The following is a 26,603-nucleotide window of genomic DNA, read 5'->3' on the forward strand; positions in this document are numbered from 1 at the left end:
GGAGCATAATCACTTAAATAAATATACCAAATAAACCACAATACATTGGCAATATTTTTTTCACTAAGGAATACAGCTGAATTGTTTATATTTGAAAGTATGTTGTATTAGAAAAGAGGGATTACATATGTGGAAAATGGATCAAAACAATTCATTTATTTTTGACCATATCAGTATCAAGAAGCAAGGTGTCAGACATTCATGACCAAACTAAGGAGAGTGTAAATGCTGAGGAAGCAGAGTCGTTGTTTATAAAAGCAGCAGCTCTGGACATTTGCTCTAACTGACGGGCATCTAAGACGGGTGAGTACAGTAAAGGATTCAGCTACCATGTTTTATCTACTGTGTATTATATGCTCTCATTAAGTTTATATTTTCCATTTTTAAGTGTTCAGTTATTAAATTTTTTTTTGACACTGAAAATTTTACTTTTTGAATGGATTCTTAAATTAAAGAGTAAAGTGTCCATTGATATACGTTTACTTATTTTATAGCACCTTGACATACACAGGATACCAAGGAATTTCTGTTTGCATCAGCTGAGGTAAACTCCACGAATCAAAAAGAATGGATGTCAATTATGGTTTGTATAATAAGTACAGTAAATGATTTATGTGTCAATCCATCATATTTTCAGTCTGTAGTAAAGTGCCACCATGAGCACAGACGCGGAGATGGCGCAGTATGGCGCGGCGTCCATTTACCTCCGCAAGCCAGAAAAGGAGAGGATTGAGGCCCAGACTGCTCCATTTGATGCCAAGACGGCCTTCTTTGTGACTGTTCCTGATGAGATGTATGTCAAGGGGAAACTTACCAAGAAGGAGGGTGGTAAAGCCACTGTTGAGACAGACGATGGAAAGGTAGATGAATTATCAATGTACTTTATCTATTTGTCAAATATATAGTGCCGAACTTTGAAAGCTGATTTTTTCTAAGTGATCTTAATTTTCTATTCAGACGGTCACTGTAAAGGAGGATGAAATCCACCCTAGGAACCCTCCAAAGTTTGATAAGATGGAGGACATGGCCATGATGACCCACCTTAATGAGCCCTCTGTGTTGTTTAACCTCAAAGAGCGTTATGCATCATGGATGATCTACGTAAGTTTTCACATTGCTGTGTGTGAGCGGAAAGTATCATGCTGATCTGTAAATGTTTAAATGATATTTATTGTCTATGATACAGACCTACTCTGGGTTGTTCTGCGTTGTTGTCAATCCCTACAAGTGGCTTCCTGTATATGATGCTACATGTGTAGCAGCATACAGAGGAAAGAAGAGGATTGAGGCTCCACCCCACATCTTCTCCATCTCTGACAATGCCTATCAGTTCATGCTCACTGGTAAGCTCAATTCTCTATTAAAGCCTTTAAATGCATTTAGGACTTCTACTTAAAGAGATGACCATTAATCATTGCGTGAAAAAAATTGCTTCTTACCACATAGCTACTTATAAGTGATAGGAAATAAATGAATACTAAGATTATTCAAGACATGCTTATATGTTTTTCTTTTAGATCGTGAGAACCAGTCTGTCCTGATTACGTGAGTATAATAAAAACTGTATGCAAAATATATAAAAACGATATAAAGGCATTTTAACAATGTGTCCCATAAACCCCAGTGGAGAATCCGGTGCAGGAAAGACTGTCAACACCAAACGTGTCATCCAGTACTTTGCAACAATTGCAGCTCTTGGAGCTAAGAAGGCTGAGCCAACAGCTGGCAAAATGCAGGTAGATTCTTTATTCTGCGTCAAAGTCTTTGTGACAGAAAAAGAAAATCAATTTTGGAAGATCAGCTCACATAAAAACAATATATTCTTGCAGGGCTCTCTTGAGGATCAGATTGTTGCTGCCAACCCTCTGTTGGAGGCCTACGGTAATGCCAAGACTGTGAGGAATGACAACTCCTCTCGATTTGTAAGTGATTAAAACGAGTTAATGTAAATGAGCTTTTTACTACTTGCTCTCATGAAAGGCAATATTAATAAAGATCTACCCCTGTAGGGAAAATTCATCAGGATTCACTTTGGCACATCTGGCAAGCTGTCTTCAGCTGATATTGAAACATGTAAGTTTGAACCACAGTGCAAATTACCATTATCTGTGACAGAAATTATATTTAATTAGTCACTTAAATGTACTCAAGCTCTGGGGAATGAGAATCAAACTGATAAGTCCAGAATGCCCCCCCCCCCCCCCCCCCCCAAACCAACCCAAAAAAACCCCTAAATATTATGTAACAGATCTGTTTAGTTATTTTACAGCACATAAGAAGATGAGTCACTTAATTTCAGAAGAAGTAATATTGTCTGTTGTGGTGGAACACACGGATGCATGAACAGTGTATATATAAGTTATATACTGTAACCCAGTAGTTATCATGTGTGTAAGTAGGAACATATTGCAACTTCACAAAAACATTTAAAGTATAATAAGGTATACTGTGATGCACGTTATAAGTAAAGCAACAGAACTGAAAAAAGTTTCAAACACGCCCAATGACAGCCAAGGAAATGAATGCATGTATGATCCATTTTGCAGTTTTGACTGTGATGTCTCATGTCTACAGTGTCAAAATTAATCTGTTGTCCTTAGATCTGCTGGAGAAGTCCCGTGTCACCTTCCAGTTGTCTGCTGAGAGGAGCTACCATATCTTCTATCAGCTGATGACAGGCCACAAGCCTGAGCTTCTGGGTATGTTGACAGGACACCTAAATTTAAAATTTAAAACCATTAAAATCACATTCTAAGCAAAAAACAAGTTAACTTCATTTCTCCTTTCAGAGGCTCTTCTGATCACAACTAACCCATATGACTATCCAATGATCAGTCAGGGTGAAATCACTGTCAAGAGCATCAATGATGTGGAGGAGTTCATTGCAACAGATGTAAAATCACATTTGACACAGAATCTTATACTTAACCATAAATATCTTCTTTTGTTTTATTTATTGATAGCTGATTTCATTTTTTTCTTACAGACTGCTATTGACATCTTGGGCTTTACTGCTGAAGAGAAGTTAAGCATCTACAAGCTGACTGGTGCTGTGATGCATCATGGCAACATGAAATTCAAGCAGAAGCAGCGTGAAGAGCAGGCTGAACCTGATGGCACCGAGGGTATTGTGAAATATTTCTATAATGGAGAAATGTTTGAAGTATTTGTATTTATTAGGTATTATAATGATTTGTTTTAATCCAACAGTGGCTGACAAGATTGCGTACCTACTGGGCCTGAACTCGGCTGATATGCTGAAAGCTTTGTGCTACCCAAGAGTCAAGGTTGGCAATGAGATGGTGACCAAAGGTCAGACTGTCCCACAGGTAATTAATGAAAAGGCCTTATATTATCATATTATATTTATAAACATTATAGCTGTATTCATATGGTTTTGTATAATTATAAATTCTTGTTTGCCAGGTCAACAATGCTGTCTCGGCTCTGTGCAAATCCGTATATGAGAAAATGTTCTTGTGGATGGTTATCCGTATCAATGAGATGCTGGACACAAAGCAGCCCAGACAGTTCTTCATTGGAGTGCTGGATATCGCTGGGTTTGAGATCTTTGATGTGAGCACTTGAAACATTTCACCACATTTCTTAAACTTTAAAGACTTTATTGCCATGAAGTTAAACATGTTTGTACTATTACAGTTCAACAGCTTGGAGCAACTCTGCATCAACTTCACCAATGAGAAACTGCAACAGTTTTTCAACCATCACATGTTTGTCCTGGAGCAAGAGGAGTACAAGAAAGAAGGCATTCATTGGGAGTTCATTGACTTTGGTATGGACTTGGCTGCCTGCATTGAGCTTATTGAGAAGGTAAACAGCTGCTAAGGAAGAAATGTACATGTGGTTGCATATGTTACCTCCCTTGAAATTTTAATATGATTTATGCCATTTTCTCAGCCAATGGGCATCTTCTCCATCCTTGAAGAGGAGTGCATGTTCCCCAAGGCCTCTGACACAACGTTCAAGAACAAGCTGCACGATCAGCATCTTGGCAAGACCAAAGCATTTGAGAAACCAAAGCCTGGAAAGGGCAAGGCTGAGGCACACTTCTCCCTGGTTCACTATGCTGGTACAGTGGACTACAATATCACTGGCTGGCTGGACAAGAACAAGGACCCACTGAATGACTCAGTTGTTCAGCTCTACCAGAAGTCTGCAAACAAACTAATGTGCTTCCTTTACGCAGCCCATGCTGGAGCTGAAGGTAAGAAAAAAAAGTGCTCACAAACTCCCATGTCCAGTACAGATAGCTACAATGTGCATACTGCAGGATAAATTTATACTGTGAAAAATATTTTTTCAATTCCAATAATGAAATTTACTGTTTATGAAAACAGAGGCTGGTGGTGGTGGCAAGAAGGGTGGTAAGAAGAAGGGTGGTTCCTTCCAGACTGTGTCTGCTCTTTTCAGAGTATGTATAGATTTATATATATATAAAAAAATAAAAAAATAAAAAAATTGGGCAGCACGGTGGCACGGTGGTTAGCACTGTTGCCGCACAGCAAGAAGGTCCTGAGTTCAATTCCACCATCAGGCCGGGGTCTTTCTGTGTGGAGTTTGAATGTTCTCCCCGTGTTTGTGTGGGTTCTTTCCGGGTACTCCGGCTTCCTCCCACTGTCCAAAGACATGCAGCTTGTGGGGATAGGTTAATTGGATAATCCAAATTGCCACTAGGTGTGAATGTGCGAGTCAATGTGAGTGTGAATGGTTGTCTGTCCTTGTGTGTTAGCCCTGCGACAGACTGGCGACCTGTCCAGGGTGTACCCTGCCTCTCGCCCTATGACAGCTGGGATAGGCTCCAGCGCCCCCTGCGACCCTGAAAAGGATAAGCGGAAGCGAATGGATGGATGGATGGATGGATAAAAAAAAAATTAAATGCTCATTTTTAAATAGTATTAACCTATTATCTAATGATGCTGATCTACAGGAGAATCTGGCCAAGCTGATGACCAACTTAAGAAGCACTCATCCTCACTTTGTCCGTTGCCTGATTCCCAATGAGACAAAGACCCCAGGTACCCCACAGTAATATTAACTGTAAAAATGACAGTAAGAATATAGAAAAGATTTGAAACATTATGCATTTCTGACTCTCAGGCCTTATGGAGAACTTCCTGGTCATCCACCAGCTGAGGTGTAACGGTGTACTGGAGGGCATCAGAATTTGCAGGAAGGGTTTCCCCAGCAGAATCCTCTATGGTGACTTCAAGCAGAGGTGACAGCACATTACAAATTGGAAAGGAAAATTTGTTTCATTGTTTTTGTAAAGGGGAAACTTGAATATGGTGAAAAAAAATCTAAGTAACAACATGATTTTCTCTTAAAGATACAAAGTGTTGAATGCCAGCGTCATCCCTGAGGGACAGTTTATTGACAACAAGAAAGCTTCAGAGAAGCTGCTTGGCTCCATTGATGTGGATCACACACAGTACATGTTTGGGCACACAAAGGTACACTTCATTATATTAATAGACATTAACAAAACACTGTCCATTTGTACTTGAACTTATGTTTTCAATGATTAAATAGGTGTTCTTCAAAGCTGGTCTGCTGGGCACTCTTGAGGAGATGAGAGATGAGAAACTGGCTGAGCTGGTGACCATGACTCAGGCTCTCTGCAGAGGATACGTCATGAGGAAAGAGTTTGTGAAGATGATGGAGAGGAGGTAACATTGTCATACTAAACTCTATTGTATTCTCTTTTGTATTTCCTTCCTCATATTAAGATCCTACGACACTAAAAGTAACACTCTCATGTTTGGTTTTTAGAGAATCTATCTACACCATCCAGTACAACATCCGTTCTTTCATGAATGTCAAGAACTGGCCATGGCTGAAAGTATACTTCAAGATCAAGCCTCTTCTGAAGAGTGCTGAGACTGAGAAGGAGTTGCAGAACATGAAGGAGAACTATGAGAAGATGAAGACAGACCTGGCTACTGCTCTGGCTAAGAAGAAGGAACTGGAAGAGAAGATGGTCGGCCTGCTGCAGGAGAAGAATGACCTGCAACTTCAAGTGTCTGCAGTAAGTAGTAGAGAAAAGTATATATTACACCTGTAGTTCATGTATGTTAAATTTAGATATGAAAAGGCCACGTGCTTATTTTATCCTCTGATTATTTATGTGCTAAAACAAAAGTGTAGCTAAAAGTACGATCAAGAAAACACTAGGACAATGTGACTCACAAATAATCTAACTGTGTTCAACATGTATTATAGGAAGTTGACAATCTCTCTGATGCTGAAGAAAGGTGTGAGGGGCTCATTAAGAGCAAGATCCAGCTCGAGGCCAAACTCAAAGAGACAAGTGAGAGACTGGAGGATGAAGAGGAAATCAATGCTGAGCTGACTGCTAAGAAGAGGAAGCTGGAGGATGAATGCTCTGAGCTGAAGAAGGACATTGATGACTTGGAGCTCACCTTGGCCAAAGTGGAGAAGGAGAAACATGCCACAGAAAACAAGGTTCAGTTCATTTTGATTGTATACTTAGTTCAATTAAAACATGTAATGTTGTTCATTGAATGTACATGTTAAACGATCAAATAATCAGCAAAATCTCGAACAAAATTAAACTTAATGTATTCACATTGTTTCAGGTGAAAAACCTGACAGAGGAGATGGCATCTCAAGATGAGTCAATTGCCAAGTTGACTAAGGAGAAGAAAGCCTTACAAGAGGCCCATCAGCAAACACTGGATGATCTCCAGGCAGAGGAGGACAAAGTCAACACTCTGACCAAGTCCAAGACAAAACTGGAACAGCAAGTTGATGATGTAAGAAAACTATAATAATGATGTGTTTGTTTTTTGTTTTTTATGGAAAGAATTTTAGTGCTGAATCATTGTCTTTCCAACCACTTGAATCAACTGACATGACTTTATAGCTTGAGGGTTCACTGGAGCAAGAGAAGAAGCTCCGCATGGACCTTGAGAGAGCCAAGAGGAAGCTGGAGGGAGATCTGAAACTGGCCCAGGAATCCATAATGGATCTGGAGAATGACAAGCAGCAGTCTGATGAGAAAATCAAGAAGTAGGGCTTTTTTTGTAAATAATTTTCTTTACACACACTGCATTGCAATAATCATATGGACTATGATCGTACAACCTTTCTTCTTCCACACCAAGGAAGGACTTTGAAATCAGCCAACTTCTCAGCAAAATTGAAGATGAACAATCCCTTGGTGCTCAACTTCAGAAGAAGATTAAAGAACTTCAGGTAACACTAACGACCAGTCTTCATAAAGAATATTGTTCATTATAATTCAAAAACCTAGTTTAGTTTAGGTTCTAATCAATAAATCCAAATAATTTCAAACTAGGCTCGTATTGAGGAGCTGGAAGAGGAGATTGAGGCTGAGAGGGCAGCTCGGGCTAAGGTAGAGAAGCAGAGAGCCGACCTCTCCAGGGAGCTTGAAGAGATCAGTGAGAGGCTCGAGGAAGCTGGTGGAGCAACAGCTGCTCAGATTGAGATGAACAAGAAGCGAGAGGCTGAGTTCCAGAAACTGCGTCGTGATCTTGAGGAATCAACTCTGCAGCATGAAGCTACTGCAGCAGCTCTCCGTAAGAAGCAGGCTGACACTGTTGCAGAGCTCGGAGAGCAGATCGACAACCTCCAGCGTGTCAAACAGAAGCTGGAGAAAGAGAAGAGCGAGTACAAGATGGAGATTGATGACCTCTCCAGCAACATGGAGGCTGTTGCTAAAGCAAAGGTGCGGACAGTATTTATAGAGAACAGATTTTTTCTTTTTTACATTTCAGGACCGCCAAAGCAGCTCAAAGCTTAACTGTTAACATGGATATGACATTACTTGGTGACAGGGCAACTTGGAGAAAATGTGCAGGACTCTTGAGGATCAACTAAGTGAACTCAAAGCCAAAAATGATGAGAATGTTCGTCAGCTGAATGACATTAATGCCCAGAAGGCGAGACTTCAAACAGAGAATGGTAAGTGATGTATAACAAAAACACAGTCTGTCTCTGGAAATTTGTCATTTACAGGTACCTAAAACTACAACCAATCAGTGGGTGAAATGGAACAAACTGGGCTTAATACATGTGTGTTATTTAAAGGTGAGTTCAGTCGCCAGCTTGAGGAGAAAGAAGCTCTTGTTTCTCAGCTCACAAGGGGCAAGCAGGCCTTCACTCAGCAGATTGAGGAACTGAAGAGACACGTTGAGGAGGAAGTGAAGGTCTGAAATATTTTCTCTCTTCTGTTAAATTTCAGCACTTACTAATAAAAACAGACAAGTTTTAATCAGTTACAGAGACACTCAGTAACTCTGAGACAGATAATCCTCTAATATCTTTCTTAGGTTTTACCTCTTAAATTTGTTATCCTCTCAGCATTAGACTTTAAAATTGATTTCAACAATAAAATATCGAAATCTGAAATCAACTGTCACTTCAACAGGCCAAGAATGCCCTGGCTCATGCTGTTCAGTCAGCACGTCATGACTGTGATCTGCTCAGAGAGCAGTTTGAGGAGGAGCAGGAGGCCAAGGCTGAGCTGCAGCGAGGAATGTCCAAGGCCAACAGTGAGGTGGCTCAGTGGCGATCCAAATATGAGACTGATGCCATCCAGCGAACTGAGGAGCTGGAGGAGTCCAAGTAAGTCACCATACTTTCATTGTTTAAATTGGTTTTCAGACTTAAAACCAACCAATTCAGCCTTAATAAAAACAGAATTCTTTTAACAACAGGAAAAAGCTTGCCCAGCGCCTGCAGGAGGCTGAGGAATCCATTGAGGCTGTGAACTCCAAGTGTGCCTCACTGGAGAAGACCAAGCAGAGGCTGCAGGGTGAGGTGGAGGACCTCATGATTGATGTGGAGAGAGCTAATTCTCTGGCTGCCAACCTTGACAAGAAGCAGAGGAACTTTGATAAAGTAAATTTTAAACATAACCTCTGTCATCAAAGGAGAAATTACACCCATTACAACAACTAATTATTTAATTAATTAATTTTTAATTAATCTAGGTCCTGGCAGAATGGAAGCAGAAGTATGAGGAGAGCCAGGCAGAGCTGGAAGGAGCCCAAAAGGAGGCTCGTTCTCTCAGCACTGAGTTGTTCAAGATGAAGAACTCATATGAAGAGGCTCTGGATCATCTTGAGACCATGAAGAGAGAGAACAAGAACCTGCAGCGTATGCTTATCTTGCTATAGATCATATGGATATGATTCTAATGTTTATATTCATTTACAGCTTTTGTTGTGCCCAAAACATTTGCATATATCAGCTCCAAGTACTAAAACTCTTGGCTGTGTTTGCTCTGTAGAGGAGATCTCAGATCTGACTGAGCAGATTGGTGAGACTGGAAAGAGCATCCATGAGCTGGAAAAGGCCAAGAAGACTGTTGAGACTGAGAAGTCTGAAATTCAGACAGCTCTGGAGGAAGCTGAGGTAATGTATTTTATAAAAATGTACTTTGTTTGTAATTACATTTCTAAAACTATCCCTTCTCCAGTTTATGTTGAAATAAACCTTTATTTAAAGGGAACTCTGGAACACGAGGAGGCCAAGATCCTTCGTGTTCAGCTTGAGCTAAACCAGGTAAAAGGTGAGATTGACAGGAAGCTGTCAGAGAAGGACGAGGAGATGGAGCAGATCAAGAGGAACAGCCAGAGGGTGATTGACTCCATGCAGAGCACTCTGGATGCTGAGGTCAGGAGCAGGAATGATGCCCTGAGAGTCAAGAAGAAGATGGAGGGAGACCTGAATGAGATGGAGATTCAGTTGAGCCATGCCAACAGACAGGCTGCTGAGGCCCAGAAACAACTGAGGAATGTCCAAGGACAGCTCAAGGTGAGTTGGTAGATCATTTGTGTTTGTGTGAATTTTTAATTAACCTCCAAGCAAACAATGATAATATCTTTTGTTTGTTTGTCATCAGGATGCTCAGCTGCACCTGGATGACGCAGTCAGAGGACAGGAAGACATGAAGGAGCAGGTCGCCATGGTGGAGCGCAGAAATGGTCTAATGGTGGCTGAGATTGAGGAGCTGAGAGCCGCTCTGGAGCAGACAGAGAGAGGACGCAAAGTGGCTGAGCAGGAGTTGGTTGATGCTAGTGAGCGTGTTGGACTGCTTCACTCTCAGGTTGGTATTCATTACTTTACAAGAACTTTGACACATCAGAGAGTGAGAATCACATCATTAAAACGGTTTCTTTTTGATTCAGAACACCAGTCTTTTGAACACCAAGAAGAAGCTGGAGGCTGACCTTGTCCAGGTTCAGGGTGAGGTGGATGATGCAGTTCAGGAAGCAAGAAATGCTGAGGAGAAGGCCAAAAAGGCTATCACTGATGTAAGTTAGTACTTTACAAGCCTTCTTTTCTTTTCAAAATTTTTGTTCATGCTTGATCAATAATGCCCACACCACCCATACTTTCAGGCTGCCATGATGGCTGAGGAGCTGAAGAAGGAGCAGGACACCAGTGCTCACCTGGAGAGGATGAAGAAGAACCTGGAGGTCACAGTCAAGGACCTGCAGCACCGTCTGGATGAGGCAGAGAACCTCGCCATGAAGGGTGGCAAGAAGCAGCTCCAGAAACTGGAGTCCAGGGTATGTACTGCATATATATATGCATATATAGTTATTATTCAAGTATTAACTAAACACTTTGATGCCATCACATGATCTCCACCCATTTTCTTTCTACTCTTAATATTTATTAAAAGCTGATTATTTATCATGGCATTAAAGGTCCGTGAACTAGAAACTGAAGTTGAAGCTGAGCAGAGACGTGGAGCTGATGCTGTTAAAGGAGTCCGCAAATATGAGAGGAGAGTGAAGGAGCTCACCTACCAGGTGATTACACATTTACCTAAACATCTATTACATTTAAGTTCCTAAATTCTTTCTTCTTCAGCCGTCAGTAACAGTTTGTTGTTTATGCAGACTGAGGAGGACAAGAAGAATTTGGTCAGACTTCAGGATCTGGTGGACAAGCTGCAGCTCAAAGTCAAGGCTTACAAGAGACAGGCTGAGGAGGCTGTGAGTAAAATGTTTTGTGATTTTTACATATGGAATTCACAGCTTCATAACTGAGATATCTCTCATATATGATCAGATATGTTTTTAAATAAAACATATTGTTGCACTGAACAGGAGGAACAGGCCAACACCCACATGTCCAGACTGAGAAAGGTCCAACATGAGATGGAGGAAGCTCAGGAACGTGCTGACATTGCTGAATCTCAGGTCAACAAACTGAGAGCCAAGAGCCGTGATGCTGGAAAGGTAATTCATGTAATTTGTTTTACAAAAAAATGTACCGTTGTTTAATGGAGTTGTTTGATATAAGAGCTTTATGTTAATAATTTTCTGTGAATTGAAGAGAGTGTAGATACTATATTTACAATGTAGAATGAATTGTTTCAATGTTGATAATATGTGTTGAATAATTTTACCTTTCATTATTTTTTTCAGGGTGAAAGTGCTGAATAAGACACATTCTTTTGGAACTTTTTGGCAGTGTTCATAAAATATGAACTAACTGTTAAATTGTCCATGTATGATGTATTAATTCAATAAACACTTTCATTATGATTTCATGAAATGTAAAGAGTTTAATTTATTCTTTATTCTAAAAAAAGTCACATTCACATATCCAATTTTTAACACGATAGTTTCTTCAGAATAATCGTGATTCATACTTACAGGACATCGTCCTGTGAAATGAGGACAGCACTTTTCCCTTTGTGTTCTCCCTTCTTGTGTTCAGCATTAGTGATGGCAGAGTTAAGTTAACCTTTAAAAGAAAACCATTCTTCCAGAAATATATTTGTAAGATCAGACAATGATGTTGGATGAGAAGGCCTGGTTCACAGTCTAATTCATTCCAAAGGTGTTTAATCAGGTTTTGGTCAGGACTCTGGCAGGCCAGTCAAGTTCTTGCACACCAAATTCCCCCATCCAATTTGTGCACTGGCACTCCATCATGTTAGACCAGGAAGGGGCTGTCCCTAAACTGTTCCCACAAAGCTAGGAGCATGAAACTGTTCAAAATGTCTTGGTGTGTTGAAACATTTCACCGGAACTAAGGGGCCAAGGCCATTTCGTGAAAAAATTACTTCACACCGGCGCGATTCATCTCTTATCCAGAAAACATGAATACTGCAACAGTGTCAGTGTGCTTTTCTGCATCTTATGTATTGCATTGTGCCTGGTTATGTAAGGCTTTAGTGCAACTGCGTAGCCATGGAAAGCCATTCCATGAAGCTCTATAAACACTGTTCATGAGCTAATCTGAAGACCACATGAAGTTTAGAGTGTTGTAGTGACTGACTCCAGAAAGTTGGTGACCTCTGTGCACTATGTGAGACCCTGCTTTATCAATTTATGTGGCTTACCAATACACGGCTGAGTTGCTGTGGTTCCTATTCACTTCCACTTCATTATAACACCACTAACAGTTGAATGTAGAATATTTAGTAACAAGGAATTTTCACTACTGGACTTGTTGCACAGGTGGTATTCTATAATGCTGCCATGTTGGAATTCACTGAGCTCCTGAGAGAGACTCGTTCTGCAATAAATGATTGGAGAAGAAGACTGCATGCCTAGGTGCTTGATTTTAAACATGTGTTGCCATGGAAGTTTTTGAAACAATTGAATTCAGTGCTTTGGGTGGGTAATTAAAAAATTCTCTGTAGAACAATGTGCCATTTTGCATCTTTAGCAAGTTAAACATTTTAGGCTAAATATTACTACAAATTCACAGTCAAAAACTGATAATGCCTGAGATTGACCTTTTACATCCAATCTATTTACAGTTATAAAAATATTCCTTCAGACAGAGCTGTATATTAAAATGTCCAAATTAATCTTATTACCAAACTTTAATAGGTATATTCAACAACTGCCATAATAACATCACATATTTTTTCTGGATAGTATTTGTAACTGCACTGCTCTATATATACAACTCTGGTATACATTTACTTTTGAGAAAGGCAAAGCAGTAAAAAAGACGGACCAAAATCCAGTTCGCTTGTAAAAATACAAATTGAGTTTAAGGCAGTGCAAGTCACCATAAAACAGTGTCACTGATATAATACTGTAATGCTCACTCACATATAAGGCCACAATTGGTGGTGCCTTTCTACTTTCTATTTCGGATCATGCAGTACAGCTTACCTCAACTGAAAATGTGGACAGACCTCTAACAAAATCTGATATCTCCCCCACAGCACATCTATCTATACATGCGCGTGTGTGTCTGTGTGTGTCTGTGTGTGTCTCTGTGTGTGTGTGTATGTACATGTTTAGACATTTTTGTGAGGACAGAAAATTGGCATACTACTATACTTGTGGGGACCATCAATCCCCACAGTAAAATGAAGAGTAGAAGAGGATTTGAAATTTTGAGCTGGACATTTCCTCTGCTCTTTAATGTCACCCTATGGTCATCCCTCTCCTTGAAATATCTGTTCACAACAGCCCTTTCCATTTTTATTTGTCAGAGTCTGATACAATCACCACTCTCTCCCCAGGAACACTCTCTACCACTTTACCCAACTTACTCCAGAATTCTTTTTCTTTTCTAACTGACATCCAACTTGTGGGGCATATGTACTGACAACATTCAGAATCATCCTTTTGATTTCCAGGTTCAAACTCATGTTCCTGCCTGACACTTTATTCACCTCTACAACAGGATAGCAAGGTGTGACAAAAGAAAATAATAATGAAGTGATGTGGATAAAAAGAATAGCAAGAAGTACCAGGTCCAGTGTTCCATGACTAGGATAAAAACTGCATTGTTCCTCCTTAATTAAAGGTTCAACTAAAAGACACACTCTGCAGCATGCTGGCATAGACCCTACCAGAGAGGCTGAGGATGATGCCCACCATTTGACACTCTGTGCTTTATGCAAATGACTTCATCCTGAGCACTTGAGACATGTGTGAAAGGTTCTGGAGAAGCCACGGATAATGTTGTCAGACCTCTCGTTTGGGCAGAGTACTTGATTTGTCATTCATCATAGTAAAGGGATCTTATCCTTGTCTCATTAGAGTTTAAGGCTTTGTGAATGGTGAAGGGATCACAGAGACTTCATGTGTAGAACTGTCAATTAAATTGGGGGATTTTGTGCATGTTAGTGGCATCCATAGATGTCTAAGTGATCAGACAGTACTCATCACTAGCTCTCTCTAATGAGAGAGAGTTAGTAGCTCCATTGTAATTAAGAAATTTCAGTGCACTCGTCCAGATAGAAGTCCAAGCAAAAGAAACTCATCTATGACTCGATATGGACTACGATAGTATTTTCACTAAAGTATTAAGATATTAGTAAGTAAGAAGTAAGACACTTAATACTGTACACCTAGCAAAGCACTGGGCTAAATAAAAAGCAGATCAAAAAGTGTTTCCATTTTTGGTTGTAATGCTGTGTGTCTGCTCTGCAGTTTTGTTGCAATTCTACTGGCCCTTGGAATTACAGTGAAAACACACAACATACTGCATTTGATATTTGACCATGGACTTACCTTACCAATAGGTATAGGTACTTCTGGGTACTTCTGTGTTGTTGAAAAATAAATATATCTGTCTTTTGTGCCAACCACAAACCACTCCTCCTGTCCTTTGCTGGATTTATTTTTGACCATGATAGTATCTCATGTTCTGCTAGAAAGATAGCAAACATTAGGTCAAGTTTGAGCAAGCTTTAGAAATAAAAGCTAATCCTTGCTATGATCCCAGATTTTCCCTTCCTGTAAGAATATATCATTTAATTAGTTTATCAAAATTGTAAGCTAAAAGCTGTACGTTCACTTCTATCCACACAGAAATTTCATGTATTTATAACAAATTATTTTATAGTAATAAATTATTTAATATTATGTTCCCGGTAGCTATATATAACACACAGAAAGTCTGATGATTTTTATGTCCTGTAATTATACACCATATTTCCATATTTAGGAGCATAATCACTTAAATAAATATACCAAATAAACCACAATACATTGGCAATATTTTTTTCACTAAGGAATACAGCTGAATTGTTTATATTTGAAAGTATGTTGTATTAGAAAAGAGGGATTACATATGTGGAAAATGGATCAAAACAATTCATTTATTTTTGACCATATCAGTATCAAGAAGCAAGGTGTCAGACATTCATGACCAAACTAAGGAGAGTGTAATTGCTGAGGAAGCAGAGTCGTTGTCTATAAAAGCAGCAGCTCTGGACATTTGCTCTAACTGACGGGCATCTAAGACGGGTGAGTACAGTAAAGGATTCAGCTACCATGTTTTATCTACTGTGTATTATATGCTCTCATTAAGTTTATATTTTACATTTTTAAGTGTTCAGTTATTAAATTTTTTTTTGACACTGAAAATTTTACTTTTTGAATGGATTCTTAAATTAAAGAGTAAAATGTCCATTGATATACGTTTACTTATTTTATAGCACCTTGACATACACAGGATACCAAGGAATTTCTGTTTGCATCAGCTGAGGTAAACTCCACGAATCAAAAAGAATGGATGTTAATTATGGTTTGTATAATAAGTACAGTAAATGATTTATGTGTCAATCCATCATATTTTCAGTCTGTAGTAAAGTGCCACCATGAGCACAGACGCGGAGATGGCGCAGTATGGCGCGGCGGCCATTTACCTACGCAAGCCAGAAAAGGAGAGGATTGAGGCCCAGACTGCTCCATTTGATGCCAAGACGGCCTTCTTTGTGACTGTTCCTGATGAGATGTATGTCAAGGGGAAACTTACCAAGAAGGAGGGTGGTAAAGCCACTGTTGAGACAGACGATGGAAAGGTAGATGAATTATCAATGTACTTTATCTATTTGTCAAATATATAGTGCCAAACTTTGAAAGCTGATTTTTTCTAAGTGATCTTAATTTTCTATTCAGACGGTCACTGTAAAGGAGGATGAAATCCACCCTAGGAACCCTCCAAAGTTTGATAAGATGGAGGACATGGCCATGATGACCCACCTTAATGAGCCATCTGTGTTGTTTAACCTCAAAGAGCGTTATGCATCATGGATGATCTACGTAAGTTTTCACATTGCTGTGTGTGAGAGGAAAGTATCATGCTGATCTGTAAATGTTTAAATGATATTTATTGTCTATGATACAGACCTACTCTGGGTTGTTCTGCGTTGTCGTCAATCCCTACAAGTGGCTTCCTGTATATGATGCTACATGTGTAGCAGCATACAGAGGAAAGAAGAGGATTGAGGCTCCACCCCACATCTTCTCCATCTCTGACAATGCCTATCAGTTCATGCTCACTGGTAAGCTCAATTCTCTATTAAAGCCTTTAAATGCATTTAGGACTTGTACTTAAAGAGATGACCATTAATCATTGCGTGAAAAAAATTGCTTCTTACCACATAGCTACTTATAAGTGATAGGAAATAAATGAATACTAAGATTATTCAAGACATGCTTATATGTTTTTCTTTTAGATCGTGAGAACCAGTCTGTCCTGATTACGTGAGTATAATAAAAACTGTATGCAAAATATATAAAAACGATATAAAGGCATTTTAACAATGTGTCCCCTAAACCCCAGTGGAGAATCCGGTGCAGGAAAGACTGTCAACACCAAACGTGTCATCCAGTACTTTGCAACAATTGCAGCTCTTGGAGCTAAGAAGGCTGAGCCAGCAGCTGGCAAAATACAGGTAGATTCTTTATTCTGCGTCAAAGTCTTTGTGACAGAAAAAGAAAATGAATTTTGGAAGATCAGCTCACATAAAAACAATATATTCTTGCAGGGCTCTCTTGAGGATCAGATTGTTGCTGCCAACCCTCTGTTGGAGGCCTACGGTAATGCCAAGACTGTGAGGAATGACAACTCCTCTCGATTTGTAAGTGATTAAAATGAGTTAATGTAAATGAGCTTTTTACTACTTGCTCTCATGAAAGGCAATATTAATAAAGATCTACCCCTGTAGGGAAAATTCATCAGGATTCACTTTGGCACATCTGGCAAGCTGTCTTCAGCTGATATTGAAACATGTAAGTTTGAACCACAGTGTAAATTACCATTATCTGTGATAGAAATTATATTTAATTAGTCACTTAAATGTATTCAAGCTCTGGGGAATGAGAATCAAACTGATAAGTCCAGAATGCCCCCCCCCCCCCCCCCCAAACCAACCAAAAAAACCCCTAAATATTATGTAACAGGTCTGTTTAGTTATTTTACAGCACATAAGAAGATGAGTCACTTAATTTCAGAAGAAGTAATATTGTCTGTTGTGGTGGAACACACGGATGCATGAACAGTGTGGTTACGCTATATATATAAGTTATATACTGTAACCCAGCAGTTATCGTGTGTAAGTATAAGTAGGAACATATTGCAACTTCACGGAACATTTAAAGTATAATAAGGTATACTGTGATGCACGTTATAAGTAAAGCAACAGAACTAAAAAAAGTTTCAAACACGCCCAATGACAGCCAAGGAAATAAATGCATGTATGATCCATTTTGCAGTTTTGACTGTGATGTCTCATGTCTACAGTGTCAAAATTAATCTGTTGTCCTTAGATCTGCTGGAGAAGTCCCGTGTCACCTTCCAGTTATCTGCTGAGAGGAGCTACCATATCTTCTATCAGCTGATGACAGGCCACAAGCCTGAGCTTCTGGGTATGTTGATAGGACACCTAAATTTAAATTTTAAAACCATTAAAATCACATTCTAAGCAAAAAAAACAAGTTAACTTCATTTCTCCTTTCAGAGGCTCTTCTGATCACAACTAACCCTTATGACTATCCAATGATCAGTCAGGGTGAAATCACTGTCAAGAGCATCGATGATGTGGAGGAGTTCATTGCAACAGATGTAAAATCACATTTGACACAGAATCTTATACTTAACCATAAATATCTTCTTTTGTTTTATTTATTGATAGCTGATTTCATTTTTTTCTTACAGACTGCTATTGACATCTTGGGCTTTACTGGTGATGAGAAGTTAAGCATCTACAAGCTGACTGGTGCTGTGATGCATCATGGCAACATGAAATTCAAGCAGAAGCAGCGTGAAGAGCAGGCTGAACCTGATGGCAATGAGGGTATTGTGAAAATTTTCTATAATGGAGAAATGTTTGAAGTATTTGTATTTATTAGGTATTATAATGATTTGTTTTAATCCAACAGTGGCTGACAAGATTGCGTACCTACTGGGCCTGAACTCAGCTGATATGCTGAAAGCTTTGTGCTACCCAAGAGTCAAGGTTGGCAATGAGATGGTGACCAAAGGTCAGACCGTCCCACAGGTAATTAATGAAAAGGCCTTATATTATCATATTATATTTATAAACATTATAGCTGTATTCATATGGTTTTGTATAATTATAAATTCTTGTTTGCCAGGTCAACAATGCTGTCTCGGCTCTGTGCAAATCTATCTATGAGAAAATGTTCTTGTGGATGGTTATCCGTATCAATGAGATGCTGGACACAAAGCAGCCCAGACAGTTCTTCATTGGAGTGCTGGATATCGCTGGATTTGAGATCTTTGATGTGAGCACTTGAAACATTTCACCACATTTCTTAAACTTTAAAGACTTTATTGCCATGAAGTTAAACATGTTTGTACTATTACAGTTCAACAGCTTGGAGCAACTCTGCATCAACTTCACCAATGAGAAACTGCAACAGTTTTTCAACCATCACATGTTTGTCCTGGAGCAAGAGGAGTACAAGAAAGAAGGCATTCATTGGGAGTTCATTGACTTTGGTATGGACTTGGCTGCTTGCATTGAGCTTATTGAGAAGGTAAACAGCTGCTCAGGAAGAAATGTACATGTGGGTGCATATGTTACCTCCCTTGAAATTTTAATATGATTTGTGATATTTTCTCAGCCAATGGGCATCTTCTCCATCCTTGAAGAGGAGTGCATGTTCCCCAAGGCCTCTGACACAACTTTCAAGAACAAGCTGCACGATCAGCATCTTGGCAAGACCAAAGCATTTGAGAAACCAAAGCCTGGAAAGGGCAAGGCTGAGGCACACTTCGCCCTGGTTCACTATGCTGGTACAGTGGACTACAATATCACTGGCTGGCTGGACAAGAACAAGGACCCACTGAATGACTCAGTTGTTCAGCTCTACCAGAAGTCTTCAAACAAACTGCTGGGCTTCCTGTACGCAGCCCATGCTGGAGCTGAAGGTAAGAAAAAAAAGTGCTCACAAACTCCCATGTCCAGTACAGATAGCTACTGCAGCCTAAAATTATACAGTGAAAAATATTTTTTCAATTCCAATAATGAAATTTACTGCTTACGAAAACAGAGGCTGCTGGTGGTGGTGGCAAGAAGGGTGGCAAGAAGAAGGGTGGTTCCTTCCAGACTGTGTCTGCTCTTTTCAGAGTATGTATAGATTTATATATATATATATATATATATATATATATATATATATATATATATATATATATATATATATATATATATATATATATAAATTAAATGCAAATTTTTAAATAGTATTAACCTATTATTTAATGATGCTGATCTACAGGAGAATCTGGCCAAGCTGATGACCAACTTAAGAAGCACTCATCCTCACTTTGTCCGTTGCCTGATTCCCAATGAGACAAAGACCCCAGGTACCCCACAGTAATATTAACTGTAAAAATGACAGTAAGAATATAGAAAAGATTTGAAACATTATGCATTTCTGACTCTCAGGTCTTATGGAGAACTTCCTGGTCATCCACCAGCTGAGGTGTAACGGTGTACTGGAGGGCATCAGAATCTGCAGAAAGGGTTTCCCCAGCAGAATCCTCTATGGTGACTTCAAGCAGAGGTGACAGCACATTACAAATTGGAAAGGAAAATTTGTTTCATTGTTTTTGTAAAGGGGAAACTTGAATATGGTGAAAGAAAAATCTAAGTAACAACATGATTCTCTCTTGAAGATACAAAGTGTTGAATGCCAGTGTCATCCCTGAGGGACAGTTCATTGACAACAAGAAAGCTTCAGAGAAGCTGCTTGGCTCCATTGATGTGGATCACACACAGTACATGTTTGGGCACACAAAGGTACACTTCATTATATTAATAGACATTAACAAAACACTGTCCATTTGCACTTGTACTTATGTTTTCAATGATTAAATAGGTGTTCTTCAAAGCTGGTCTGCTGGGCACTCTTGAGGAGATGAGAGATGAGAAACTGGCTGAGCTGGTGACCATGACTCAGGCTCTCTGCAGAGGATACGTCATGAGGAAAGAGTTTGTGAAGATGATGGAGAGGAGGTAACATTGTCATACTAAACTCTATTGTATTCTCTTTTGTATTTCCTTCCTCATATTAAGACCCAACGACACTAAAAGTAACACTCTCATGTTTGGTTTTTAGAGAATCTATCTACACCATCCAGTACAACATCCGTTCTTTCATGAATGTCAAGAACTGGCCATGGCTGAAAGTATACTTCAAGATCAAGCCTCTTCTGAAGAGTGCTGAGACTGAGAAGGAGTTGCAGAACATGAAGGAGAACTATGAGAAGATGAAGACAGACCTGGCTACTGCTCTGGCCAAGAAGAAGGAACTGGAAGAGAAGATGGTCGGCCTGCTGCAGGAGAAGAATGACCTGCAACTTCAAGTGGCTGCAGTAAGTAGTAGAGAAAATTTTATATTACACTTATAGTTCATGTATATTAAATTTAGATATGAAAAGGCCACGTGCTTATTTTATCCTCTGATTATTTATGTGCTAAAACAAAAGTGTAGCTAAAAGTACGATCAAGAAAACACTAGGACAATGTGACTCACAAATAATCTAACTTGTGTGTTCAACATGTATTATAGGAAGTTGACAATCTCTCCGATGCTGAAGAAAGGTGTGAGGGGCTCATTAAGAGCAAGATCCAGCTCGAGGCCAAACTCAAAGAGACAAGTGAGAGACTGGAGGATGAAGAGGAAATCAATGCTGAGCTGACTGCTAAGAAGAGGAAGCTGGAGGATGAATGCTCTGAGCTGAAGAAGGACATTGATGACTTGGAGCTCACCTTGGCCAAAGTGGAGAAGGAGAAACATGCCACAGAAAACAAGGTTCAGTTCATTTTGATTATATTCTTAGTTCAATTAAAACATGTAATGTTGTTCTTTGAATATACATGTTAAACGTTCAAATAATCAGCAAAATCTCAAACAAAATTAAACTTAATGTATTCACATTATGTCAGGTGAAAAACCTGACAGAGGAGATGGCATCTCAAGATGAATCAATTGCCAAGTTGACTAAGGAGAAGAAAGCCTTACAAGAGGCCCATCAACAAACACTGGATGATCTCCAGGCAGAGGAGGACAAAGTCAACACTCTGACCAAGTCCAAAACAAAGCTGGAACAGCAAGTTGATGATGTAAGAAAACTATAAAAATTACGTTGTTGTTTTTTGTTTTCTATGGAAAGAATTTTAGTACTAAATCATTGTCATACCAACCACTTGAATCAACTGACATGACTTTATAGCTTGAGGGTTCACTGGAGCAAGAGAAGAAGCTCCGCATGGACCTTGAGAGAGCCAAGAGGAAGCTGGAGGGAGATCTGAAACTGGCCCAGGAATCCATAATGGATCTGGAGAATGACAAGCAGCAGTCTGATGAGAAAATCAAGAAGTAGGGCTTTTTTTGTAAATAATTTTATTTACACACACTGCATTGCAATAATCATATGGACTATGATCGTAAAACCATACTTCTTCCACACCAAGGAAGGACTTTGAAATCAGCCAACTTCTCAGCAAAATTGAAGATGAACAATCCCTTGGTGCTCAACTTCAGAAGAAGATTAAAGAACTTCAGGTAACACTAACGACCAGTCTTCATAAAGAATATTGCTCATTATAATTCAAAAACCTAGTTTAGTTTAGGTTCTAATCGATAAATCCAAATAATTTCAAACTAGGCTCGTATTGAGGAGCTGGAAGAGGAGATTGAGGCTGAGAGGGCAGCTCGGGCTAAGGTAGAGAAGCAGAGAGCCGACCTCTCCAGGGAGCTTGAAGAGATCAGCGAGAGGCTCGAGGAAGCTGGTGGAGCAACAGCTGCTCAGATTGAGATGAACAAGAAGCGAGAGGCTGAGTTCCAGAAACTGCGTCGTGATCTTGAGGAATCAACTCTGCAGCATGAAGCTACTGCAGCAGCTCTCCGTAAGAAGCAGGCTGACACTGTCGCAGAGCTCGGAGAGCAGATCGACAACCTCCAGCGTGTCAAACAGAAGCTGGAGAAAGAGAAGAGCGAGTACAAGATGGAGATTGATGACCTCTCCAGCAACATGGAGGCTGTTGCTAAAGCAAAGGTGCGGACAGTATTTATAGAGAACAGATTTTTTCTTTTTTACATTTCAGGACCGCCAAAGCAGCTCATTAACTGTTAACATGGATATCGCATTACTTGGTGACAGGGCAACTTGGAGAAAATGTGCAGGACTCTTGAGGATCAACTAAGTGAACTCAAAGCCAAAAATGATGAGAATGTTCGTCAGCTGAATGACATTAATGCCCAGAAGGCGAGACTTCAAACAGAGAATGGTAAGTGATGTATAACAAAGAAACAGTCTGTCTCTGGAAATTTGTCATTTACAGGTACCTAAAACTACAACCAATCAGTGGGTGAAATGAAACAAACTGGGCTTAATACATGTGTGTTATTTAAAGGTGAGTTCAGTCGCCAGCTTGAGGAGAAAGAAGCTCTTATTTCTCAGCTCACAAGGGGCAAGCAGGCCTTCACTCAGCAGATTGAGGAACTGAAGAGACACGTTGAGGAGGAAGTGAAGGTCTGAAATATTTTCTCTCTTCTGTTAAATTTCAGCACTTACTAATAAAAACAGAGACAAGTTTTAATCAGTTACAGAGACACTCAGTAACTCTGAGACAGATAATCCTCTAATATCTTTCTAAGGTTTTACCTCTTAAATCTGTTATCCTCTTAGCATTAGACTTTAAAATTGATTTCAACAATAAAATATCGAAATCTGAAATCAACTGTCACTTCAACAGGCCAAGAATGCCCTGGCTCATGCTGTTCATTCAGCACGTCATGACTGTGATCTGCTGAGAGAACAGTTTGAGGAGGAGCAGGAGGCCAAGGCTGAGCTGCAGCGAGGAATGTCCAAGGCCAACAGTGAGGTGGCTCAGTGGCGATCCAAATATGAGACTGATGCTATCCAGCGCACCGAGGAGCTGGAGGAGTCCAAGTAAGTCACCATACTTTCATTGTTTAAATTGGTTTTCAGACTTAAAACCAACCAATTCAGCCTTAATAAAAACAGAATTCTTTTAACAACAGGAAAAAGCTTGCCCAGCGCCTGCAGGAGGCTGAGGAATCCATTGAGGCTGTGAACTCCAAGTGTGCCTCACTGGAGAAGACCAAGCAGAGGCTGCAGGGTGAGGTGGAGGACCTCATGATTGATGTGGAGAGAGCTAATTCTCTGGCTGCCAACCTTGACAAGAAGCAGAGGAACTTTGATAAGGTAAAGTTTTAAACATAACCTCTGTCATCAAAGGAGAAATTACACCCATTACAACAACTAATTATTTAATTAATTAAATTTTAATTAATCTAGGTCCTGGCAGAATGGAAGCAGAAGTATGAGGAGAGCCAGGCAGAGCTGGAAGGAGCCCAAAAGGAGGCTCGTTCTCTCAGCACTGAGTTGTTCAAGATGAAGAACTCATATGAAGAGGCTCTGGATCATCTTGAGACCATGAAGAGAGAGAACAAGAACCTGCAGCGTATGCTTATCTTGCTATAGATCATATGGATATGATTCTAATGTTTATATTCATTTACAGCTTTTGTTGTGCCCAAAACATTTGCATATATCAGCTCCAAGTACTAAAACTCTTGGCTGTGTTTGCTCTGTAGAGGAGATCTCAGATCTTACTGAGCAGATTGGTGAGACTGGAAAGAGCATCCATGAGCTGGAAAAGGCCAAGAAGACTGTTGAGACTGAGAAGTCTGAAATTCAGACAGCTCTGGAGGAAGCTGAGGTAATGTATTTTATAAAAATGTACTTTGTTTGTAATTACATTTCTAAAACTATCCCTTCTCCAGTTTATGTTGAAATAAACCTTTATTTAAAGGGAACTCTGGAACACGAGGAGGCCAAGATCCTTCGTGTTCAGCTTGAGCTAAACCAGGTAAAAGGTGAGATTGACAGGAAGCTGTCAGAGAAGGACGAGGAGATGGAGCAGATCAAGAGGAACAGCCAGAGGGTGATTGACTCCATGCAGAGCACCCTTGATGCTGAGGTCAGGAGCAGGAATGATGCCCTGAGAGTCAAGAAGAAGATGGAGGGAGACCTGAATGAGATGGAGATTCAGTTGAGCCATGCCAACAGACAGGCTGCTGAGGCCCAGAAACAACTGAGGAATGTCCAAGGACAGCTCAAGGTGAGTTGGTAGATCATCTGTGTTTGTGTGAATTTTTAATTAACCTCCAAGCAAACAATGATAATATCTTTTGTTTGTTTGTCATCAGGATGCTCAGCTGCACCTGGATGACGCAGTCAGAGGACAGGAAGACATGAAGGAGCAGGTCGCCATGGTGGAGCGCAGAAATGGTCTGATGGTGGCTGAGATTGAGGAGCTGAGAGCCGCTCTGGAGCAGACAGAGAGAGGACGCAAAGTGGCTGAGCAGGAGTTGGTTGATGCTAGTGAGCGTGTTGGACTGCTTCACTCTCAGGTTGGTATTCATTACTTTACAAGAACTTTGACACATCAGAGAGTGAGAATCACATCATTAAAACGGTTTCTTTTTCATTCAGAACACCAGTCTTTTGAACACCAAGAAGAAGCTGGAGGCTGACCTTGTCCAGGTTCAGGGTGAGGTGGATGATGCAGTTCAGGAAGCAAGAAATGCTGAGGAGAAGGCCAAAAAGGCTATCACTGATGTAAGTTAGTACTTTACAAGCCTTCTTTACTTTTCAAAATTCTTGTTCATGCTTGATCAATAATGCCAACACCACCCATACTTTCAGGCTGCCATGATGGCTGAGGAGCTGAAGAAGGAGCAGGACACCAGTGCTCACCTGGAGAGGATGAAGAAGAACCTGGAGGTCACAGTCAAGGACCTGCAGCACCGTCTGGATGAGGCAGAGAACCTCGCCATGAAGGGTGGCAAGAAGCAGCTCCAGAAACTGGAGTCCAGGGTATGTTGTTCTCGAACTATTATTCAAGTATTTAAAAAGAAAAAACACTTTGATTCCATCACATGATCTCCACCCATTTTCTTCTCTGTACTCTTAATATTTATTAAAAGCTGATTATTTATAATGGCATTAAAGGTCCGTGAACTGGAAGCTGAAGTTGAAGCTGAGCAGAGACGTGGAGCTGATGCTGTTAAAGGAGTCCGCAAATATGAGAGGAGAGTGAAGGAGCTCACCTACCAGGTGATTACACATTTACCTAAACATCTATTACATTTAAGTTCCTAAATTCTTTCTTCTTCAGCCGTCAGTAACAGTTTGTTGTTTATGCAGACTGAGGAGGACAAGAAGAATTTGGTCAGACTTCAGGATCTGGTGGACAAGCTGCAGCTCAAAGTCAAGGCTTACAAGAGACAGGCTGAGGAGGCTGTGAGTGAAATGTTTTGTGATTTTTACATATGGAATTCACAGCTTAATAACTGAGATATCTCTCATATATGATCAGATATGTTTTTAAATAAAACATATTATTGCACTGAACAGGAGGAACAGGCCAACACCCACATGTCCAGACTGAGAAAGGTCCAACATGAGATGGAGGAAGCTCAGGAACGTGCTGACATTGCTGAATCTCAGGTCAACAAACTGAGAGCCAAGAGCCGTGATGCTGGAAAGGTAATTCATTTAATTTGTTTTACAAAAAATGTACCGTTGTTTAATGGAGTTGTTTGATATAAGAGCTTTATGTTAATAATTTTCTGTGAATTGAAGAGAGAAGAGAGTGTAGATACTATATTTACAATGTAGAATGAATTGTTTCAATGTTGATAATATGTGTTGAATAATTTTACCTTTCATTATTTTTTTCAGGGTGAAAGTGCTGAATAAGACACATTCTTTTGGAACTTTTTGGCAGTGTTCATAAAATATGAACTAACTGTTAAATTGTCCACGTATGATGTATTAATTCAATAAACACTTTCATTATGATTTCATGAAATGTAAAGAGTTTAATTTATTCTTTATTCTAAAAAAAGTCACATTCACATATCCAATTTTTAACACGATAGTTTCTTCAGAATAATCGTGATTCATACCTACAGGACATCGTCCTGTGAAATGAGGACAGCACTTTTCCCTTTGTGTTCTCCCTTCTTGTGTTCAGCATTAGTGATGGCAGAGTTAAGTTAACCTTTAAAAGAAAACATATTTCACACAAACCAAGATACTTTTAATATACATTTTTCGTAACGCCTGATGTCAGCTCACTCTTTGCAGCTATAACAGCTTCAGCTGTTCTGGCTTTACACAAGTTTTAGGAATGTATCTATGGGAATTTTCAACCATTCTTCCAGAAATATATTTGTAAGGTCAGACAATGTTGTTGGATGAGAAGGCCTGGTTCACAGTCTAATTCACTCCAAAGGTGTTTAATCAGG

At 39.8% G+C, this 26,603-nt stretch overlaps 2 protein-coding genes across 3 annotated transcripts; both read left to right on the forward strand.

The window, feature by feature from the left end:
• Positions 1 to 287: 287 nt before the first annotated feature.
• On the forward strand, positions 288 to 11,567 carry LOC113020562 (myosin heavy chain, fast skeletal muscle-like). 2 transcript variants are annotated; one of them, XM_080300790.1, is made up of 41 exons: positions 289 to 303; positions 495 to 544; positions 638 to 860; positions 958 to 1,101; positions 1,187 to 1,343; positions 1,518 to 1,545; positions 1,625 to 1,736; positions 1,830 to 1,922; positions 2,010 to 2,073; positions 2,601 to 2,699; positions 2,790 to 2,893; positions 2,987 to 3,125; positions 3,211 to 3,329; positions 3,427 to 3,576; positions 3,661 to 3,831; positions 3,919 to 4,225; positions 4,359 to 4,432; positions 4,949 to 5,036; positions 5,119 to 5,236; positions 5,348 to 5,471; positions 5,551 to 5,687; positions 5,791 to 6,046; positions 6,241 to 6,483; positions 6,618 to 6,794; positions 6,905 to 7,050; positions 7,146 to 7,236; positions 7,340 to 7,729; positions 7,839 to 7,965; positions 8,092 to 8,210; positions 8,432 to 8,628; positions 8,721 to 8,904; positions 8,997 to 9,162; positions 9,296 to 9,420; positions 9,514 to 9,822; positions 9,911 to 10,114; positions 10,197 to 10,322; positions 10,410 to 10,580; positions 10,722 to 10,826; positions 10,917 to 11,012; positions 11,127 to 11,258; positions 11,448 to 11,567. In XM_080300790.1, exons 3-41 carry the CDS (start codon positions 657 to 659, stop codon positions 11,463 to 11,465), a joined length of 5,814 nt encoding a protein of 1,937 aa, XP_080156916.1. In that variant the 5' UTR covers positions 289 to 303; positions 495 to 544; positions 638 to 656; the 3' UTR covers positions 11,466 to 11,567. The 2 variants fall into 2 exon arrangements, with proteins under 2 accessions (XP_080156915.1, XP_080156916.1); XM_080300789.1 differs by having other exon boundaries at positions 288 to 303; positions 1,625 to 1,922.
• A 3,665-nt stretch (positions 11,568 to 15,232) lies between these two features.
• LOC113018377 (myosin heavy chain, fast skeletal muscle-like) lies at positions 15,233 to 26,154 on the forward strand. The gene is made up of 41 exons (XM_026161442.2): positions 15,233 to 15,248; positions 15,440 to 15,489; positions 15,583 to 15,805; positions 15,903 to 16,046; positions 16,132 to 16,288; positions 16,463 to 16,490; positions 16,570 to 16,681; positions 16,775 to 16,867; positions 16,955 to 17,018; positions 17,556 to 17,654; positions 17,747 to 17,850; positions 17,944 to 18,082; positions 18,168 to 18,286; positions 18,384 to 18,533; positions 18,618 to 18,788; positions 18,876 to 19,182; positions 19,305 to 19,381; positions 19,533 to 19,620; positions 19,703 to 19,820; positions 19,933 to 20,056; positions 20,136 to 20,272; positions 20,376 to 20,631; positions 20,829 to 21,071; positions 21,206 to 21,382; positions 21,493 to 21,638; positions 21,734 to 21,824; positions 21,928 to 22,317; positions 22,423 to 22,549; positions 22,676 to 22,794; positions 23,018 to 23,214; positions 23,307 to 23,490; positions 23,584 to 23,749; positions 23,883 to 24,007; positions 24,101 to 24,409; positions 24,498 to 24,701; positions 24,784 to 24,909; positions 24,997 to 25,167; positions 25,303 to 25,407; positions 25,498 to 25,593; positions 25,708 to 25,839; positions 26,035 to 26,154. The coding sequence occupies exons 3-41, from the start codon at positions 15,602 to 15,604 to the stop codon at positions 26,050 to 26,052; spliced, it is 5,817 nt and encodes a 1,938-aa protein (XP_026017227.2). The 5' UTR covers positions 15,233 to 15,248; positions 15,440 to 15,489; positions 15,583 to 15,601; the 3' UTR covers positions 26,053 to 26,154.
• The last annotated feature ends 449 nt before the right edge of the window (positions 26,155 to 26,603 follow it).

This window comes from Astatotilapia calliptera, chromosome 4, assembly GCF_964374335.1.
Source record: "Astatotilapia calliptera chromosome 4, fAstCal68.1, whole genome shotgun sequence".
NCBI lineage: Eukaryota > Metazoa > Chordata > Actinopteri > Cichliformes > Cichlidae > Astatotilapia > Astatotilapia calliptera.

What these genes read in the sequence shown, in the direction of transcription:
- LOC113020562 (XM_080300789.1), top strand. Translation starts at nt 657, where the DNA reads ATGAGCACAGACGCGGAGATGGCGCAGTATGGCGCGGCGTCCATTTAC. An exon ending in AGCCCATGCTGGAGCTGAAG is followed by an intron (nt 4,226 to 4,358) that starts GTAAGAAAAAAA and finishes TTATGAAAACAG; the next exon opens with AGGCTGGTGGTGGTGGCAAG. An exon ending in TCCAGAAACTGGAGTCCAGG is followed by an intron (nt 10,581 to 10,721) that starts GTATGTACTGCA and finishes ATGGCATTAAAG; the next exon opens with GTCCGTGAACTAGAAACTGA.
- LOC113018377 (XM_026161442.2), top strand. Translation starts at nt 15,602, where the DNA reads ATGAGCACAGACGCGGAGATGGCGCAGTATGGCGCGGCGGCCATTTAC. An exon ending in AACATGCCACAGAAAACAAG is followed by an intron (nt 21,072 to 21,205) that starts GTTCAGTTCATT and finishes ACATTATGTCAG; the next exon opens with GTGAAAAACCTGACAGAGGA. An exon ending in CAGCTCTGGAGGAAGCTGAG is followed by an intron (nt 24,008 to 24,100) that starts GTAATGTATTTT and finishes CTTTATTTAAAG; the next exon opens with GGAACTCTGGAACACGAGGA.